This window comes from Hippoglossus stenolepis, chromosome 5 (genome assembly GCF_022539355.2).
Source record: "Hippoglossus stenolepis isolate QCI-W04-F060 chromosome 5, HSTE1.2, whole genome shotgun sequence".
NCBI lineage: Eukaryota > Metazoa > Chordata > Actinopteri > Pleuronectiformes > Pleuronectidae > Hippoglossus > Hippoglossus stenolepis.
The window spans coordinates 13,080,103-13,101,182 of NC_061487.1; the positions used below are offsets into that span (position 1 = coordinate 13,080,103).

A 21,080-nucleotide genomic window follows, 5' to 3' on the forward strand; every position below is an offset into this window, starting at 1 on the left:
ATGTTTGTGCCCAAATTAGCAGTTGCTGTGCCGGTTTGTCTGAATAACAGTCGATTTACTACAAGAATCATCACATAAGACAAAAGCAGCAAATCCTACAATTGGACCTGGGAAATGTTTTAGCATTTTTGTTTAAAGAAAATTTAAATTATGTGTTTTATGTAATAACATAAAAAAGATTGGCCACTGGATTAAATGCAATGGTGAAAGAAGTACTCAGAAATGTACTCAAGTGAAGGTATATGTTATAGAGTTATAGAGTTTTCAAGGTCTCAAGAGAAGATGTTCCTTTATTCTGTTGTGCATAAGTTAAAAGGTTGTACACAGGTTATTTGGATTTCAATTTTATTATGCAAGAAGATGAAAACAAACTAAGTGGAAGAACTTCAGCCTTTCCATTTAGGAATGATTGAAGTTATTTGATCATAATCGTAGACAAATTTCTTTATCACGTATATTTGTACTTAATGACCTCATGTAAACCTTATCAGGGCTTTGCACCACTGCAGGATCTTTAGTCCATAATAATACACCATATTTTAGTTTGTTTTTTTGCTTTTAAAAACAAAGCACTTACGAACTATAACTTTCAAATGAGTGTAAAGTAAAAGTGCAAAATTAAAGACGTAGCATACATTGAAATACCCAAGTACGAAAACACTAAGTGTAAAATTTAAGAGCACATTGGGTGTAATTATGAGGAGTCTGGGAAAAAATAAAGGTTCAGTGTGTAGAATTTAGTGACATCTAGTGGTGAAGTTGCATTTTGCAGCTGAATACCCCTCACCTCACCATGGCGGCCGCTGTAGAGAGGACCCGCTCCCGATGTAAATATAAAGTATTTAAATATAAAGGAAAGATTCCAGGGTAAAGAAAACAACAATTCGTACAATTTAGATGAAACACACTTGGGAAAACATCACAAGGATTATTTTTATATTCTATTTCTGCCAATAGATCCCTTTCCCCTAAATCTTACACCCTGGACCTTTAAGAAATCAGTTTGATTTCCTCATTTTGAAAGTGTCTGTAAGGATGGGAGAAGACACATACATTCCTTTACTTTACATTACTTTTCGTTACGTTACATCCTGGTTTGCAGGCCTGGGTCGTGGACGCGTTTGGGGGAAGGGATGCCAGGTTGCTGTGCGTGTGACGTCAGAGCGTAGGAGAGAGAGAGAAAGAGAGAGAGAGAGGGAGAGGGAGAGAGAGAGGGAGAGAGAGGGAGGCGATGAGAGGAAGCTGCAATAAACACACAGGGCGTCTGCGCCTCCCTAAGTAGGACAATAAAGTGAGGACGGCATCAATGCTCTAACAATGGATTTATCAGACATGCTTCTTCTCAAAGTTTGCCTCTGCGCCTGCTTACTGAACTACACCCAAGGTGAGTGAGACGTGTCCGGGGAGAAGGTCCGGGGCGCCGCGCTGCCTCGGTTCGGCAGAGAGGAGCAGAAAGGGCTGGTGTAGCCGCCGTTAGCTTCGGGAGGGCTCAGCGCGGCCTGCGTGTTGTCAACAGAACTGCGCCCTTTTCTCACTTCCAGCGAACGAACCGGGCGCAGCGCAGGAGCCGAGCCGGATCCGCGCAGTTCGCTGAAATAAAGCGACGTCGCCGGGTTGTCTGCGCGTGTTGTCACGGTTTTTACAGTCGGGCTTGGCCTCGGTTTTGTTGTTATCGTGCGGACAGCGCCGACAGCCATTGTTGTGAGAAGATGGAGATGCCGACTCGGCTAGCGGACAGTTAGCTTTGTGCTAGCTAGCGCTTTAGCCGCTAACGTTGACAATATTGCGAGAAACAGCCCATTTAGCCCCCGACACTGTGTTACCTGAGCTGGGCTGCAGCTAACACGTTACCTGTAATGAGTTTATATGTTTAGAGGCATACTTGTAGTGTCTGTTTAGCTGCTGGTCAGTGTTGTTGGCTACGGGCTTACACTGTTAGCCGCAGTGTTATCTAAACAGAGATAATGTAAATGATCCTGTTTTATAGGAATTGAACTGTTGTACCTATCACACTATACAACCTGCATATTGGTGTTAAATCTAGTGCAATGAATTGAATAAAATGAGCTCTGTTACTGTTATACACAATGATGTGTCAGTCACTCAGCAGTGTCCATATTCACCATTTAGTTTAGTTTATTTCAGTCATTTCAGTGTAATCCCAAAACAAAACTAGACCTATATACTTGTTTACACACCCTCAACGAAAAAAGGAGCAGGAAGGAAGAAAGGTCTTGTCTTACCTTCCCATGTCATATAAATAACATAGATACACATGACATCCCGTTTGATTACCTTTCCTTTCACAAATCCCATAGCAAATCAATCATACCTTAATCGATAGCCACCATCATAACATAAATGTCACCCAGTAATGTGTAATATGTTAATTTTTCACCCTAAATTTGAGCCATTGTCAAACTGTTAATAGAAGCTATTAGTTATCTAACATTTGATCAATCTCGTGTAGGTAAAGACATTATATGGGATATATTATATTAACCAAGTTATTATATAACTTTGCTGGGTTTTGTAGGTTTGTAAGTATTTCTGATGGTTTCGTATGATGGCAGAAGCGTAAGACTCAGTAATTCTAGCTCAGTGTTTATGGTTTGATCTGATGTAGGCCCTGGGGAATTAAGATACTTCTGAATAGTCATGGCCTTTACTTCTCATAGTCACCTCAATGAAAAATTCAATGTTAGCACCTAAATATTTCATAATGCACATGACTGGAGAAGAAGCTGAAGCTTGGTCTACTCACCCATCTTTGTCAGATGGTCTTTGAATGCTGTAATTTATGGCTCAGTAGTCAGACATAATTACCTGTCAGAGAGTACTAATTACATAAACTGGTTTTACTGAAAATACTTTCTTTTGGCTTTTATGCTATGGGGCAAAGATCTAAGTATAAGTAACTTTCAGAAGGGCTTTAATGGCCGGTGGAGTTTGCCAGAAGGCTTGTGAAGCAGTTGGTGAAATGGGTGGAGGTGCTGGAGAATCTCTCTCCTTCGAGCTCGCCACCCACTCCTCTGGTGGCGAAATAATGATGCTGCGACGCCGGGGGCAGTTGTTTAGTGCAGCTCCAAAACTGGCATGCATTTGACTTAAACAGATTTAGCTGAATTTTAAAACACAGACCATGCTGGTTTGCTGTCAGTTTCCATCTCTCTAATCCTGCCTGTCAAATATCTGTCAGATCATCCATTTTTTGAGCACCTCAATTATCCTAACATGTACCATGCCTCAGTTAATTACTCTAAAACAAAGCATACTTTGAAGATTCAAATAAAATTATTGCTATAACTATATGTCCGATGCACCAACCACACCAAGTCAATTTCCTGTATGTGAAAATATACTTGGCCAATAAAAGGATTCTGATTTAACTGTGATCTGCCGAGATTAGCAGATGTGAGAGACACATTGTTGTACCAAGCCTGTTATAAACCTCTGGACTTGAACGTTAGTGTTTTATCCCTGACATTTGGTCATGTATTGTGTATATTTTTGCGATGACATCCTAGTAACATGTACACACATTATTATGATTATTACTATTGATTATGTACAGTATATTAATTCAAATCATAGAACAAATGAGTCTTCGATCAGACCTGGTATAAAGATCCATCCTGAGGGATCTGATCACAAGTGGACACCTCTACGTACAGGTGTGAAGGCACCCGAGGAACATTGAGAATGTATTCAGGATCCAATCACTCAGACAACCTCTTAATGTGGTCCACATTCTTTAAGCAGTGTGGACGCAAATGTGATGTGGGCCACATTGAAGGACCAGCTACAGCTTCATAATGAACCAAAAGTATTTGAAAAATGTTCAGTGTTTTCCTAATACACTGAATAATTAGTGACCACTAAAAGAAAATTCTAGAAAATTCTCCCCTCATCTTCCCTCTATCAGGAGATTAAAGGACCTCCAACAAAAACACACATTTCCTTCACTTTACCTTTTCATTGGGCCCTAACTCCCCTCTCCCACAACCACACACACACATCCCTCTTTACAAATCGAATTATGAACTAAATGGAATATTATATACAAACTGTTTTTTTCCCTGAACATTCTCCCCACACCCACAATCTCACACTTCATCTGAACTCTGACTGTACTCACCATGAACTCTTAATGGAAACTCCTTTCATATGTTTATTTAATGGACGGTTAATTGTTCTTATTTGGAAATGAATTTGTTTGCTATTGATTACTGGATATTTTGGTGAATATGAGTTCTTTGTCTGTTTAGTAATCACACCTATTTGATTTGATTTGATTGTTAACTTGATTGACTAATTCAATTGAATTAACCGAATTGATTGTTTGTGATTTCTTTTTCTTTGATGCCTTTTGTAGTTTGGTAAATAAGCTGTCCGGGTTAACTCTCGTACCGGGAGATATTCAAATTTTTTACAGGTGAAGAAGCCCTGTCTGTTTAGAAATTAATTTAATTTAAAAAACCTACACTACACACTATAATATCAGCACTGACTGCCACATATTTCATATTTTCTATTTTATTTTACTTTTTCTACATTTCAATTTTGTAAAGCTGTGATTATTGCATTGATCGACTCGACTCCGCTTGACTCCACTTTCTCTCTTACACACACACACACACACACACACACACACACACACACACACACACACACACACATATTGAAGGTGGCCTCATCTCTATAGTCAGACTGGATAAAAACAGCATCATTTGGGGTTTGTGAACAGAAAGGATGTGCATGTTTATTTCCATACAGAGTGGGGAAGTGGAATCCAATCACAAGCAGTCACAGGAGACACTTTCAGGAAGGATTTTGATTCCAGGTGTGAACAGACAAACTTAGAGCTGTCCCTTTGGTATCGGGTCTCTCAGGCCGGATGTTAATACCAGGTCTGAGCAGGGCCAGAAAGATCTATCCATTTCTGAGATTTTGGATTAGTGTGTAATTCACAAGAGTTTATTAGCCTTGAATTGTCCTTGCTTCTTGTTGTTAACAGGAGTCCCTTTGTTCTTTTCAAACAGGACACTACAGAAACCCCCTGAACAAGTACATCCGTCACTATGAAGGCCTGTCGTACGACACAGAGCTTGTGCACAGCAAGCATCAGAGGGCCAAGAGGGCGCTCACTCACGAAGACAAGTTCCTTCATTTAGATTTCCATGCCCATGGAAGGTTTGTCAAGATTGTTTTTTGCAGATATTAACCTAAAGGGAAATTTAACAGCATCTCTGTCTATTTTGATGTATCCTCTTCTATCTCCTTGTTTACCTGTCTGTTTACTTTGCATTGCTCATCCCATAAATCTACATGCTTTATGATTAAAGATGGAGGTTAGCTGTAGCAGAGATCTGTGGAGTGATTACATTTTTTTTACATTTACTCCTGTTTTATAAAATCATAGACCTGGTCAGGAGCATCGCTTTGACTCTGTGGTGACGGTGGATTTAAAAATATTTTCTTTGTAGTTTCTACAGCAGTTACTCAATTAGAGCTAAAAAAAAAAATCAGGTTGAGGTTCCCTCAAGCTATAGTAGTGGATGGCTGGATGGACTCATGAAGTCCTTATCATGGTTCCTCGTCCAGCCTTTTGAAGAGGTGGTGTTGTTTGATAGAAAGTGCCCACTCTCTCCATGACAAAGTCAAGACCATCTGGCTAGGATCTTGGCAGAGGCTGTTTATCACTCTGCCCGTAGAAGAGCCTGCTGTTCCTAAACTCCGATGGTGCTTAATAGGGAAGACAACGATAAGAGCTGAGCGAACAGGCACAGAAGATATCTCTTCCTTTTGAAAAGTGTGTCAGCTCCTTTTCCCTTTGACTTTGTGAAAAAGCTAGACATGCAACCCCAATTCTTTGCTGCGCTATTCTTTGCCTGATTTGAACAAAATGTCTAAATATGGCTGAAATAGCTGTTATTTTGCCGCTTTCTTTGTGTACCTTGCATTTTCACCCTGAGACTCAGTCACAACAAAACATCTGTGACTCAATAGCTACTGCTCACATATAAGGGCAAGATTTATGTGTCTAGTCATCATGTTAAGTTTCAGCATATTTTGCAGATCTAAAGCCCTCTGTTTTCTTGCAGTTAATGTAGGGACTGTGCACTGACCTACACAACAACAATTTGCACACAACACAAGCACACAATGATGGCACTGTGTAGGTGTAACATGAAACCCAAGGTTTACTATAACATCTTTGTTTCCCTGTCATATGTCCGATCAACAAAAAACTGCATTGTTTCAACATGTCCTTATTTTCTCTTCCCTTTCCTAAAAGATAAAGACTAGTTTCCCCTTCCGCTTGGAAAAGAGCTTAGATACCAAACCATGCCCTTGCTTTCACCCTTTTCCTCACTTTTTTCAATTCCTTTTTACTTGCGAAATATTGCTTACCCCCCAAAGTGAAGCCAAATTCAGATCCACAACCAAATCCATAGACTCACACTGATGAATATGAATATGGCATGAATAAATCAAGAGACAGTTTTTGGACATCAAAGAAACAGTTTTACCATATTGTATATTTTTATGTCTTTGATTTTAGGCATTTTAATTTACGGATGCAGAGGGACACCACCTTGTTTTCCCAAGATTTAAAGGTAGATGTTTCAGGAGAAGAGATTCCTTATGATACGTCTCATATCTACACTGGAGAAATCTACGGTGAGGCTTCCTTTACACCCCCTTGTTTTAATGTGTTTATTAATGTAAAAGCAAAGTGCAAAGCATCAATTCAGTCCTAGGCCTTTTGTTTTATATAGAATTTTTGTAAATGTTTTTGTTTATGCTATGATCTTGGGTAATAAACGCCTATACCTTTTGTTATTTTGATTGCCAGGAGAGAAAGGTACCCTGACTCATGGCTCCATTGTGGATGGTAAGTTCGAGGGCTTCATTCAGAGCTACCAGGGCAACTACTACGTGGAGCCTGCAGAGAGATACTTGGAGGGCAAAGATGTGCCTTTCCACTCTGTCATTTACCACGAAGACGACATACGTAAGTTTCAAGCAAGTTCAGTCACAGAAATGGTATGACAGTCTGAATGCACGCATATATAAATGTGTGGTCGGGAAAGTGCGGGGTTGGAGCCGTGGAGCTGATGGAGGCTGACTGGTATAAATCCCCTCCCAGGGAGTAAAGATACCTGAGGTGCTCATTAGATGAGTAATACGATCTTTCTCTTGGGCTGCTAGCTCATTTACACAGTCTTTACAATGTTGGTACTGCTAGTGAGCACCAAAGACACTTCACTACACTGGCACCCTGTAATTTCAAATCATCTGTGTACATATAGTTTGTGGCTGAGGGGCAAATTAAACAGAAATGTGAATAGAATCGCTAATGAGGGAGACAAGAAAGTAACAGCTAACACGGCAAAGCTAGGCTCAAGTGGCGTGTAAGTACATCCATTAGCTGATCATAAATAGTGCCAGAAATAGAGTGACTCAGGGGGTTAAGTAGCTAACATTGTCTCCCATAATCCTCATAGTGTTGTGTCTGCCTCTCTCACTCAGACTACCCGCACAAGTACGGCCCAGAAGGAGGCTGTGCTGATAGCTCAGTCTTTGAGAGGATGAAGAAGTACCAAACATCTGCCATAGATGAGCCACCTAAGGTGAAACTTCACCACACACCACAATTAACCCTCACAGTTAAAGAACAACATTTCTTTTAGTTACCCGGCTCCAGAGATACCCATAGACTTTTTTTAGTGTCTCTGTGTAATTTGAGTTTACATTGACTGGTGGGAATAGCCAATCTCTACTTAATTAGTGGTTGTCAACATGATAAATGAGTAGCTCATCTGAACAGCAGGAAAAGAGTCGATCTTTGCTGAATGTTTTTTACTTTCTCAATCTAAAGTGGGGCTGCACACATTAACTCCTGGTTTCATTTTAATCAAAGAATTCACATGGAAATATTGTACATTCAAACTCAGTCAAAACAAATAGTGACTCGAGTCACAGTTAACACTTATAATAATAATATTTTCTCAACAAACGCATAGACACATAATCAACACGTGTGTTGTAGCAGCGATATTTTGTTCAGAATTAATTTTTAGTAAAAATCTAATGACCTGCTGCTGTGTATTTCTGGTGTATTGTATGTGTATGTATTCACCTAATACTCCAATATAAGAGGTTTTGTGTAATGTGTTCTTTGTAAATTGTGAAATTACATAGTATAAAAATCTAAATTATAATTTATTCTGATCAGCCATTCATCTCGAGAGAAATTTCACATTGTATTTTTCATTTAAGAGCAGCTGTTACTTCTCATCCCACAAACTACTATGCCTCCCATGCTCACCATTATCATTACTTTAAAGTCACAGAGCTAAGCATCCAATTTTCTGGAAAATAACTCCGCAGCAATCTTTGAAAACCCAGAAAGGCCTTTTAACAACACGCGACACTTTCTGAAGGTATTTTCAGAATCCTCAGACTGCGAACTAAAAAAGATTTTTAAGCCTTTTTTCAAGTTGTTCCTCTTTTTCTAATCCAAGCAAATATACCTGTCCATGTCTATGTTCAATTTCTATCGCATAAACCAAAAGTAAAAGTGCTTTTGTTAATATTATTGAGACGTGCTGCTGTTTCTTAAAATGTTTTATAACTTAATGTTCTTTTCATGAACTGCGTAGCTGGAGTCTTTTTTTGAACGCTGTTTATATATTTTTTCTGATCACAACCCCTCAGATAAGTGCAAGTATTTTATTTTTATCACTGGTTATTTATTTTTACTATCAGATGCTTGACTCTGTAGTATATTACTGTAATGGTAATACAGGAGAGACACAAACTGGAGCTTCTTAAAGCTGCACACATCACAAGAGAAGCACTCTCCAGTTGTCACTTTGAGTTTATAAAAGAGACATTTCCCCAAAAGTAAAAATACATATCTTTCATTTAAATGGAAGGCAAGTTTGCTTTCGGCCTTATTATTCCTTCTTATTTCCCCGCTCTCCTCGTGTGACATGAAAAGTACATGTTCCTCAGCACAGTTGCAGCCTATGAACATACTGCAGCTAAAAACCACAGCCTAAAAATACCAGTCATTATTTATTTAGCCACTGTTTGGTGGAAAATGTTATATATATGTTTTATTTAACTGTCTGTTTCCTGCTTTCCGGTTCTGCTCACACCAGGAGCTCCACACTGAGACGGGTTTTAACGAACCTGTACTGCTGAGGAAGAGGAGGATGGCGCAGGCTGAGAAAAACACCTGCCAGCTTTTCATTCAGACCGACCACCTCTTCTTCAAGTACTACAAGACCAGAGAGGCTGTCATTGCTCAGGTAACACACAGTCCGTGCCAATCACTTGAGTCCTGCGGGGCTGTAGAAATGAGATCTACAAAGCGAGTATGAAAGAATATCATCCTCAGGGGCAGGTTTTTAATAATCAAAAATTGGCTACCGTAGTATCAGAATAATAACACCTCCGCCAGTGGTTAGTCATAACACTTAACAACCTTGAAAAAATAAATCACACGAGAGTTAACATCAGGGTTTCCGTGCTTCCTGTCTGGAATTTAATTTCACAGCCTTGGCCAAATAGCAAATGTTCACAGAGTTACAGTTAGAGGTTAACATATTTTCAGTTTTTTTAGAGATGCTAAATTTCTTTTTTAGATACAGTTGGATACAAAGTACAGTTTCTTTTCTTTATGCTAAGCAAAGCTAACCACCTGCTGGTAGAACCATTATTTTTACAGTAAGAGATTGGTATCAACCTCCTCACTGAACACACGGCACGAAAGCCAATAACAGTATTTATCAAACTGTCAAACTATTCCTCTAAAATTCAAAACAAATTCACATTATTTCTCATATGCATATGTTCCATCCCTGATTTGGTGAGGGCCTTTCCTTGTGGAGTGGTGTGGAGGAGTGTGTTGTGTGAGTTCTCTGTATGTACTCAGGCTTCCCCCCACAGTCCAAAGGTTACGTTAATTGGCAGTGTACCTCGCCTCTAGCACAATGTCAGCTGGGATTGACTCCAGTACCCCTGTGGCCCTGAAAGGATAAGCAGCAGAATTAATGAGTGGATAGTTTTGATAATATTAGTTAATCCACCGATGCTGCACAGAATACAGTGAAAGCTTGTTTACTTAGCTCTTTACACACTTACTGTACATTTGGCGTTCTTTCATAGTAAGTTCGCACACATCACAGACTGCATCCGACAGTGAGACGTGTGATTTGTTTTTTATTCTCCGTTTAGAATCACAGTCAAAGCTTTTTTTTTAAAAAAGTTTTGTGAAACCTTTTCAATTTCAGATCTCCAGTCACGTCAAGGCCATTGATGCCATTTACCAGGGCACGGACTTTATGGGCATCCGCAACATCAGCTTCATGGTGAAAAGGATCAGGGTAAGTGAAGTATTGATAAACTGATCTAAAGTTTATATTTTTCATACGGTCACTGCCTTTCCTCTGACCTTGTCCTCATCGTCCTTCACAGATAAACACCACCAATGTCGATAGGGACAGGTCCAACCCATTCCGCTTTTCCAACATCGGAGTGGAGAAGTTCCTGGAGCTCAACTCTGAGCAGAACCATGACGACTACTGCCTCGCTTATGTTTTCACCGACAGAGACTTTGATGACGGAGTGCTGGGCCTGGCCTGGGTGGGAGCCCCCTCAGGTACTGGGAGACAGTGTATCATCATTGATCTGCGACTGTAAAAATCTGTTCCGTTTTCAAGCAAGATATGAATAAAACCTCAAACCTTTTATCCTTTATATAATACATCACATTCATTGTACTGGGTTGTAGGCACATTATCACCAAACCTTGCTTATATGGGAGAATAATGAATAATTGCCCTGACAAAAAACAGATTTTTCTCTCTAATGAACAAAATCCTGAATTTTTGTAGCTGTGGTTTGGAAGGTTTGTTCCAACCTGTGCTTTTGCTTCTCAGGGAGCTCTGGAGGCATCTGTGAAAAAAGCAAGCTCTACTCGGATGGAAAAAAGAAATCTCTCAACACTGGTATAATCACTGTACAGAACTATGCCTCCCACGTACCTCCCAAAGTCTCCCATATCACTTTTGCGCATGAAGTAGGACACAACTTTGGCTCCCCGGTGAGTTACGCAGATGTTCCACATTTATACACAGTGAGATTTATTAGGGGCTTGTACATTTAATCCTTTGCTCTTTTAACCTCTGATATTTTTTTTTCCTTTCTTAACTCTCAGCACGACTCTGGATCTGAGTGTACCCCAGGGGAATCCAAGAGCCAAGACAAGAAGGAGAAGGGCAATTATATCATGTATGCAAGAGCCACATCAGGAGACAAGCTCAACAACAATAAGTTCTCCATCTGTAGCGTTCGCAACATCAGCCAGGTGCTGGATAAAAAGAGAAGCAACTGCTTTGTCGGTACGTTTTACCTTCTTTTTTTTTTACTTTCAATTAAACTGTCTCTACTGAGATTTGTTTCAGATTCTCCATCCTTCTAATTAGTGTGGGAGGTTTTTAACCACATGAAGTCTGAAGATTAAATCAATGTAACTCAGAAAGCACCTTGTGTTGGCTTTGAAAATCAATATTGGCATTAGTATAATTTTTTCACAAGTAGTATTTGGGAGATTGTGTTAGGTTAGGTTCAATTTTACTGTCCACAATGCGATAAATTGTCTTTGGCCCCACAGAAAAACAACAACATAGATTACAAATAAATACAATAGTAGATAAACAGTAAAGGGGGAGAGGTCGAGGTTTAATCACAGTTAAATATATTTAAGCTTTCTAGAACCCGACCAATGATTTTGGCCGATATGCTCTTTTCCCATCCATCATAGCCATATCAAAGTTTATGTTTGTCGATATGAAACCTTTTATCTTACAGAATAAATGATGCAGAAAAGATTGTTTACATTTTACATACATTTTTTTGTTAAATTCAACTGTAAAATACGGAGCCTGTTTTACTCTAAAATATCGCAATCTGCATCATCCCCCAAAACATCCACATTGGTCGTTAATTTCTTCCTATCTTTTTTTGTGTGTCACTTAATTCAACTTTCAAACAGCAACATAAAAACATGGGGCTGAAGTGTCCCCATGTTTTTTTAGACATTCATCCTGTAGTGTCCTTGAAAGCACTAATGGCTTTTGAGAAAAAAGCGTCAGCTAAATGACATGTAATGTGATTTCATTGGAGTGGCACACCTGGTTAGTTCTGTACATGTAGTCTCAAGCAAATAATTCTTGGCTGATGATGGAAAATATTACATTTTAAACTCAGACTGGGCAAAAACGATAGAATTTATAAACTTAGACAATGTATGGGGAGCCGGAGGAGTTGGCGGGGTGCGTTCAGTTAATTTGTTTGGCCGCATGGAACGCGAAAGATAGACACAGAGAGGAGCCTTAAATTACTCCCAGAGCCCAAAAAAACTGATTTTATTTCCCTTTTACTGCAGCAACGTTTTCTTTTGCAACAATTTTCCTTTGGTTTGGCCTTTGTAATAAATAGTTTGTCTCTGTGCAGAAAGTAAAAGTTGTAAACAAAGTTTTTGCGGCCCAGGCTTAGTGTTTATTCTTCCTTCTCTAAACAGAGTCTGGTCAGCCCATCTGTGGTAACGGTCTGGTGGAGCCAGGAGAGGAGTGTGACTGCGGCTACAGTGATCAGTGCAAGGACCAGTGCTGCTACGATGCCAACCAGGCCGACAACAAGAAGTGCAAAAAAAAGCCGAACAAAGTTTGCAGGTAGACCTGGATGCTATTTCTGTCAGAATTTTAATGATGTTTCGTAGGGAAGTTTATTTGTGACCCCTCACGACTCAACACTTGTCTCTCTCCCACCAGTCCCAGCCAAGGTCCTTGTTGTACGCAAGAGTGCTCTTACAAGGGTCGTAACGACAAGTGCAGAGAGGAGTCAGAGTGTGCTCACCAGGGCATGTGCAACGGAGTCAGTCCTCAGTGCCCCACGTCCGAGCCCAAAGCCAACTTCACCGCCTGCCACGGAGAGACACAAGTCTGCCTCAACGGGGTCAGTAGCCAGAGGCTTTACACTCGAACGAAGTGGTTGTCATAGCGATGTCACATTCAAAGCAGCCATTGCCTGATCTCACCTGTCCTCACGCTCCTCCCCGACAGGGCTGCTCCGGTTCCATCTGTGAAAAGTATGGGCTCGAGGCGTGCACCTGTGCCAGCCAAGATGGCAAGGACGAAACGGAGCTCTGCCACGTGTGCTGCATGGAGAAGAGTGAGTCACTTACCCTTTTTGTCAGCTTCATAACTATTTTTTGCTTCTGCTTTAGATTAGGTCTTTGTCATTCAAATCGTTTTGACTGTCTGCGATGTCTCTCCCTAGTGAATCCTAACACGTGCAGCAGCACCGGATCGGAAAAACTGGCTCGTTTCTTCAATAAGAAAGTGACCACCCTTCCAGCCGGCTCGCCTTGCAACGACTTCAAGGGTTACTGTGACGTCTTCATGAAATGTCGTCTGGTGGATGCAGACGGGCCGCTCGCCAGGCTAAAGAAGGCCATCTTCAACCCTGAGCTCTATGAGAACATTGCAGAGTGGATTGTGGTATGTGTTGACCTCTTGATTAGGATTCTGATCAGTTATTAGTTATTATTATTATGTGAAGTGTTTTTGTATCGATTTGTGTTTGACTTCGTTCCTTCTCTTCTCCAGGCTCATTGGTGGGCAGTGTTGTTGATGGGCATTGCCCTCATCATGCTCATGGCTGGATTTATTAAGATCTGCAGTGTGCACACACCGAGCAGTAACCCCAAACTCCCCCCTCCCAAACCACTTCCAGGTGAGTTCAGAGGTTCACAAAGAACGTTTTGTCTCGTCTGAGGGAAACAGGCTCAACGACTGAGTAATGAGCTTTATGAGTCCTTATTTGTCATCACTTGCCACAGCACTATACTGAGCAAAGTTTTAGTTTTTCATATATTAAAAAAGAAATCTGATTAGACTGTTAAGATATCTCAGCAAATAGAAAGATTGTGCAAAAATACACATACTTAAAGCCGCCAGGTTATGATCTAGTGCAAAATACTGAGATAAAAGTCATTCATGTATTTAATATTTAAAACTGTTATTGTGCATATAGACACTATTGATATTGCTGTGGATTAAGCTCAAGTATTAAAAAGGTCACAACTTAGAGAAAATATCCAGTGTCACACTGGGTGCTTGTGCAGCAAGTGACGTCGCTGATCTGTTGTCTTGCGCAAATCTGTTGTCCACACAGGAGCGCGTCTGCTGCGGAACTGCTGCATTATATGTTTTACAAAAGGTTTGCTGATGAAAATGCCCATAGATAATAGGATTTCTAACATGATATCATTGTAATGGTAATAGTCTGTATTTATATAGGGCTTTTCTAGTCTTGATGACCACTCAAAGAACTTTACAGTAGAGTTTCTTGCCATTCACCCATTCACACACACATTCATACAGTGCATCTATGGGCAGCACCTTTAGCATCTATGAGGGGCAATTCAGGGTTCAGTATCTTGCCCAAGGACACTTCGGCATGCAGATGGGGAAGACTGGGATCGAACCACTGACCTGGTTAGAGGACAACCACTAACATCCCCCACAGCCGGCCTACCCCACTTGTACTTGTTTACTCTACATTTTGTTGGGACAGAAAAATGTTTAAGAAGCCTTTGGTCAGTAATAATCAATGGTATTTATGTTGGTGACATATTCAACAGATATAGACATTGAAACTGTGGTGAGAGATTATCAAGACTCACACTCACCAAAATGAAAAGCAAGACGTCCTGCGACAAACACCCGCTAACTCACGCATGTACTGCAGCCCGGCTGTTATACTTGATATCAATTGGGGCAAACGTTTCCCAAAGAAGAAACCTAATTTGATGTGTTTGTACAGGCTAAAGGCAGATTTGTTATCAAAATCAAGTTTGCAATCAAAGCCTGCAAATTTCAGCAATGTATTTCTGTAGTTTTTCTATAGTAGAAGTCCTCGCACCACATATGTAACCTTTACAAGTCACAAATTCCTCCATTCGCTGTGGATACAATGGTGTAAAGATCTAAAGTTTCTTGAAAGAAGAATGATACACAAAGATTGTTATTTTTTTTATTGCTGTAGATCGTATAGTCTGTCTTTCAACAAGCTCACCGAGAATCCTTTCTCCCGACAGGCACTTTGAAGAGGCGGCGAGCGCAGCAGCAAGCTAACTCCCAGGTGCAGCACCAGTCTCAGCACGCCCACCAGCACGCCGGGCACGGGGCCCAGCGGCCGCCACAGAGGCAGCCACAGCGACAGGCGCAGCCCCAGAGGCACCACCGTCAGCCCAGAGAGAACTATCAGATGGGCCAGATGAGACGCTGAGACACCGCCCCCCCCCACCCCACCCCACCCACACACCTCCCCCAATGCCTTGGCTCCTCCTTGTGCCTACAGTGGGAAACAAAAGCGTCACTCCATCCAAAGAAAAGCCTGACATGGTTGTTAGTCACCACCATATCCTCCATCTACAGACAAAACGGACACGTGGAAAAGAGAAAACACTATCTAGCAACTCAATTGGCTCTTTGTGGAGTTGACTCGACCATCAGCCATTTCCAATGCAGTGCGATCTAGCATCTCCACGTTTTTTCTTTTTCTTTCTTTCTTTTTTTTGAAGGAGTGCCAAGGAGTTAAGGAATAATGTGTAGCTTTAGTACATTCTGTGACGTGTTTTATTTTTATTTTTTATTTTTTTCATTTCTTTTTTCCGTTCTATTGCAACGTCTTTTTGAGTGACACACCCGTGGCTGCTGGTAAATTGTTCTGTGCTTTTATTTTGACACTCAAGCCAGAAATGAGAGACACTCAGAGAGGATTCGCGGCACTTTTTGTGATTTACACATGTCAAACGGCAAAAGACACAGGCTCCGGTCTCTTGTGCAGACAGTCTTCTGCATGTGACTGTACATATTTAGTGTATCATAAGTGAAAACAAACTATTTCTTCTACTGTAAATGTGTAATTCTTCACTTTTTTTTTCCTTTTTATTGTTTTGGTTAGTGCTCTCAGGACTCTTTAACACATGAATGAAGGATTGATGGTTGTGAGGAGTTCCTTGGATGCCGCTGCTGAGGATTTGAGGCCGTCTAGTTCTCTCCGGCGTCGTCCAGTCAGGTGGATCTCTCTCACGTTTCGATTGCGAAGTTTCAGATTTGAACAACAAGGTCACCATATCCCCCATTCCAGGCCTTGTTCGTTTAAGGTCCCCTTTTCTCCATCTTTTTTTTTTTTTAACTGTCTTGCTAACACCACATTTTTCTCATGTCGCATAACAAGCTAGATGAGGTTTGGAATCACGGGAACAGAAAGGGAAGGTACACCTTTTTATTGTCTTTACTGTTTTTGATGAAGAAGAACGAATAACCACTAAATGAAGCTAAAGAAGATTCTACCTGTTCAGCTATAGAAACAAGGGAAAATGAAGACTGCTTAGTTTAGAAATGAGAGTGTATCATGTTTCAGAGTTAGCTTACGTGGGTGTGGAAGTAAATTGAAAAATGACTCCGGTGTGGATGTACAAAAAAAAAAATGTAAGATGAAAACATTCTATTATTCTTCAAGATAGCGAATCTAAGAACTTTTCAATGTGGGCATGCAGACACATTTATTAAATGTGACTATTAATTGACCAAGGTCTGTAATGTTTGTATGTCACTCAACACTATTTACTTTGACAAATATTAATGTTAGTCTTAAAACAAAGTGGAAGGAGCCGTGTATCGCAGCAGTGTTGTCACATTATTCACTAACACATTCCTCTGTGTGTTCACTAGTTTCACAGGAGACGAGCAGCTGTTATGTTTTTGTTTTCTTTTAAAAACTCACCTGTAGTTTTTCCTGGTCACATCGCGTCATGGACTGAGTCCCATTACGAGCCCGTGAGCGCAGGCCCTAATGTGAGTTTACATCAGCGTGCCATAAAACTTTATAAAAGCTGATTTTTGCGCACAGGAAGCATCTGTTAAGGTTTCTGGAGACACTTTAAGCGGAAGAAATGAAGAAGATGTAATTGTTTCTGTGGGAGAATGTGTTTTCTTCTTCCTCTCGGTGCAGGAAGTGGAGCCGGGAAAGCTTCTGAAACCAGTGGAGAGGATGTGATAAATCTGGTCATGATCTATTATGCAGAATCTTGTGATTTATTTATGATGCAAATGTTTTACACACCAAAAATAATTTGGCGTGTGGATTTGCACAAGCATTCAAATGCAGGGCTTTGCATTATACATTCAGCAAATTTCTGCTCGGACTTGGCGTCATTATTATTATTTTTCAATGCGTGCACTGCGAATCTGAAATAACATCGATCACCACGGTCCTGATGGTCGTAGTAATCATACGCGTGCTCTGAAGGGGACATGAAAATACTGTGTCTCACCGTTTCATTCATTTCACATGGCAGGTGAATCAGGCAGGTCGGCTGTTGCTACAACTCTTAACGTCTGTACAAAATGGAGCTCTTTTTAAATTTCACCGTCTAGGCTGCGCCGCGCCCATTGGGCCTAGAAAACCCTACGTGTAAAACTTGTACAGTACTTCGGGAAAATTTGGATTTCATTTGAAGATGAAAAACGACATTTTGATACATCAGTTTCATTTTTTGTATTCTAATTCCAGAGTAAATTGTTCAAAGATGTTCATATGTGACAAACTTTCCTCTCCTCTAAGTTATTTATGTTCTTTCTATGTGCTAGTTGAACTGGTTTGCTTACGATGATACTTTTTCTCCACCGTCATCAATGGTAAAAACAAATTCAGTGTGATGGAGTCAATGTTACATTCTCATTTTTGTCTTCGTTATCCTGTGGCATGGTTTGGGTAGACGAGCAGAAGAAATAATGCCTGTAAATTTACTTTTTCTTTTTAATTTCGTAGTCTTGGTAAAGTTTTTAGATAAACGTGCACTGAAAATGTCCAAATTGAGTTGAAATGTGGTAGGTGATGTAGGCCGAAAGAACACAAGATTAAAAAGTAATACTACTGTCTGATTTTAATGTTCACTGTGTTTTATACAGTATCGGAAATTTTTGTTCACTTTGAACATTTTTACTAAAAAAAAAAAAAAATTTCAAATTGTATTGTGCAAAGAGATGTAATTTTTGGAGTACTTGAAATGCATTAATTAAAAGACTCATTCAAAAATAAAATAGACCCCTGTTTACTGTCTGTAAAGTGTGCAGTCTTTGGTTTTCATTGTTTGTTTGGTGCAGTTTTAGTCGTGTGTTCTGAGGTCTGATTTAACACATGAACATGAATTAACAGCAGCTTGTGTTACAAACTGGTGTGAGCTTTTGAAGATGTGGACATTTTCACAGACGGGACGTGTTGGATTTCAGTGTTTTTGGAACAAATTGGGATTAAAAGTTCAAATATTTCTCCTGCAATGATTTTGTCCGTTGTTTTTGTAATTCATTCCTCTAATAAACACCACCCGCCGAGTCATAGTCAGTGCTGCTGTAGCTGAGAGTGTGTGACCAATTATATTGGAAAAGCATCTGCACACTTGAGTATCAAGGCGAATGTTCAGGTGTCTGAAATAAAAATAAATTCACTCTGCAGAGATCAGATTGTGCAGATGCTTTTTGTTGTTATTATTTTTGTACTATTTCTTTGACTGAAATATGTGTATGTTGCAATTCCCCAACTTTAATGATATGAAAATACTCATGAATAATCAATTGAAAGATTAAAAGTGTTCATACAACTTGTTTTGTTAGAAGTGGCATCAAATGTTACTGAGTTACGACATTCTGAGTTTGTTTTTCTTTTTACCTCCACTAGGGAGGTTATGTTTTTACACCTGTTTGTTATTAAGATTTTTTTCTAAGCGGAATTCCACTAAACTTGGTGGAGGGATTTAGGGGCGGATATAAGATTTTTTTTTTCCGTTTATATTTCTACTGTGAGAACTAAACAACCGTGTGTTGCGTGAAGTTAAGAAGAGATGTTAGGATGTGTCTGATATTGTTTTCAGATGAATGACTTGTCTGTGGACGCGTCTCTCTGTGGTGTTGGAGCTCTGGGAGGCGGCTCAGTGAACGATCCTTTATTTTGGTGAATTCCTGGATATTAAGCTGCTGTATCTTTAACCTTAAGTACATGCAGTGCGAGGGCGTCCACAGCAGAGGGAGCAGCTGCTGTGTGTGAGGCCAGTTGCCAACACCAGCACACACTCCTCATCTCGTCTGTTTCCATTAAAGAGTATTTTATCAATCGCTGACGACTTTAATCTGAGAACTGAACTCCAAATGTTGCGTGGGCTCAGTGATACTGAATATTATTTGGGTAAAGTTGGCAGAAGGTAATGTTGCTGCTGTAAACTTCTGCCCAAGCAAACACATCAACTCTAATCCACGAGTTTATCACACACTTTTTCCTCACGAGTGTGTGTGATGATGTAACAGCCACAGGAGCGTGTGCGTGAGATAGTGGAAGCACACGTGTGCACGTGCAATGGAACGACGCCTGCCATTGATTTTCAATGCAGATCCTGAGCTGCAGTCGCTGGTTGTGTCATGAGCGAGCACCGTCACCCACAGCGGTGGGTTCGATACTTTCTGTGTAATGCAGATGGAGGGTCGCATTCCAGTGAGTTTATGTTGTTGTCATTGCTCCCGCTGTGGTCAATTTTCCCACAATTCTCCACAAACTGTCGCCGCTCTGTGCCTGAAAGCGGCGTCCAGCCAGAGAGGCCCGTGTCACGTGCCCTGGTCAATACTCTACATTTCGAGCCGCAGCTCTGTGCGAGGAGCGGACGTCCCACATGGGAGCGAGCAGCACCTTTTGTCTCCCTGCAGTGACAAAGCAGGATTGTAGAAGTGGCCCCGGCCCGCTGAGTGTCACCCAGAGGTGGCAACTAACACCCCCCTCGGATCAGCAGCTGACCCAGAGGCCTGCAGGACAAAAGGATGGAGACACAGCAGAGCCAGAGACACAACTGACAGGTCATTGTCTAGTGTCAAGTAACGGACATTAGATATTTAAATCTCCTTCATTTACTCTTAGGAGATTTAGTATATTTCATGAAAACATAAAGCCACTACTCGCTGTAAGATAAGATAAGATAAGATTAGATACGATACGATACGATACAGTAAGATAATCCTTTATTAGTCCCAAAACGGGGAAATTTGCAATGTTACAGCAGCAAGGGCAGTCAAAAATTGAAATCGGTAAATTAATAAGTAACATGCAGGACTTATACATATACATGTACCTTTTTACTCAAGTTAAAGTTCAAATAAACAGACACAAATGTACTGAAGTGAAAGTAACACAGCAACTTTTAAAGTAGAAAAGTATATATATAAATATAATATGTGTGAATATATATATAGAACACTATTGTGGTTTATATATAGAGAGAGTTTATTGCATATTTAATTGGATGCTTATAAACTGTGGACATTTTTATTGTGGGAGAAAGGGCAGATATACTTTTAAGAATTTTCAAATCCGGCTAATTTATGGTTTTTGTGGGGTCTATAAGGAGGGTGTCTGTTAGTAAAAGCTTAAATCGAAATCGTTTTCTTTACGGCAGTGAAATTTCGTCTGGCTGAACATGTGCGGCGTCTCCACAGGATGTTAGCACAGCTCACTGTTTAATTTACTGTGTAACTACATTTCTTCTGCGTCTTCATCTCTGCATCAGTGGGGTCACCACCTGAGGAGCTGGAATCAGACGCCCCACTGTGACTCACATCCACGTTAACTGGACCGATGTCTCATATAAGAAGAAGCTGATACAGCTCTGAGATTATTCTGTGCCTGATTATCCTCCTCTGAGTCACGAATCATCCATCTCTTATGGGGAGTTCTACTGAAAAGATTCATGTTGCTGTTACTGTCTTCTGTCAGCGTCTCATATTGAACATTGTGGCCTACACACCAATTTAAATGATGTATGAGGTTAATGGTGAAAATGCTGAGAGGAGAATTACTTCAGTAAAGTCATTTAGTTTAACTGCCGTTTTCAGTGATAAATAAAAATTAAAAAAAACAGATGCTGATGTGAAATGAGTCCCTGAAGTAAGAAA

At 40.4% G+C, this 21,080-nt stretch overlaps 1 protein-coding gene across 1 annotated transcript; it reads left to right on the top strand.

Moving 5' to 3' along the window:
* Positions 1-1,168: 1,168 nt before the first annotated feature.
* Positions 1,169-18,428, top strand: LOC118109680 (disintegrin and metalloproteinase domain-containing protein 10). The gene is made up of 16 exons (XM_035156989.2): positions 1,169-1,384; positions 5,043-5,193; positions 6,566-6,684; positions 6,860-7,018; positions 7,537-7,637; positions 9,174-9,323; positions 10,308-10,400; positions 10,492-10,675; positions 10,956-11,119; positions 11,234-11,417; positions 12,599-12,749; positions 12,849-13,032; positions 13,140-13,248; positions 13,357-13,577; positions 13,686-13,812; positions 15,179-18,428. The coding sequence occupies exons 1-16, from the start codon at positions 1,318-1,320 to the stop codon at positions 15,367-15,369; spliced, it is 2,355 nt and encodes a 784-aa protein (XP_035012880.1). The 5' UTR covers positions 1,169-1,317; the 3' UTR covers positions 15,370-18,428.
* The last annotated feature ends 2,652 nt before the right edge of the window (positions 18,429-21,080 follow it).

Bases quoted from the DNA above. Each gene is read 5' to 3' on its own strand.
- LOC118109680 (XM_035156989.2), top strand. From the start codon at position 1,318: ATGGATTTATCAGACATGCTTCTTCTCAAAGTTTGCCTCTGCGCCTGC. The intron at 11,418-12,598 runs GTACGTTTTACC...TTCTCTAAACAG, and splicing joins GAGAAGCAACTGCTTTGTCG to AGTCTGGTCAGCCCATCTGT. The intron at 12,750-12,848 runs GTAGACCTGGAT...CTCTCCCACCAG, and splicing joins AAGCCGAACAAAGTTTGCAG to TCCCAGCCAAGGTCCTTGTT.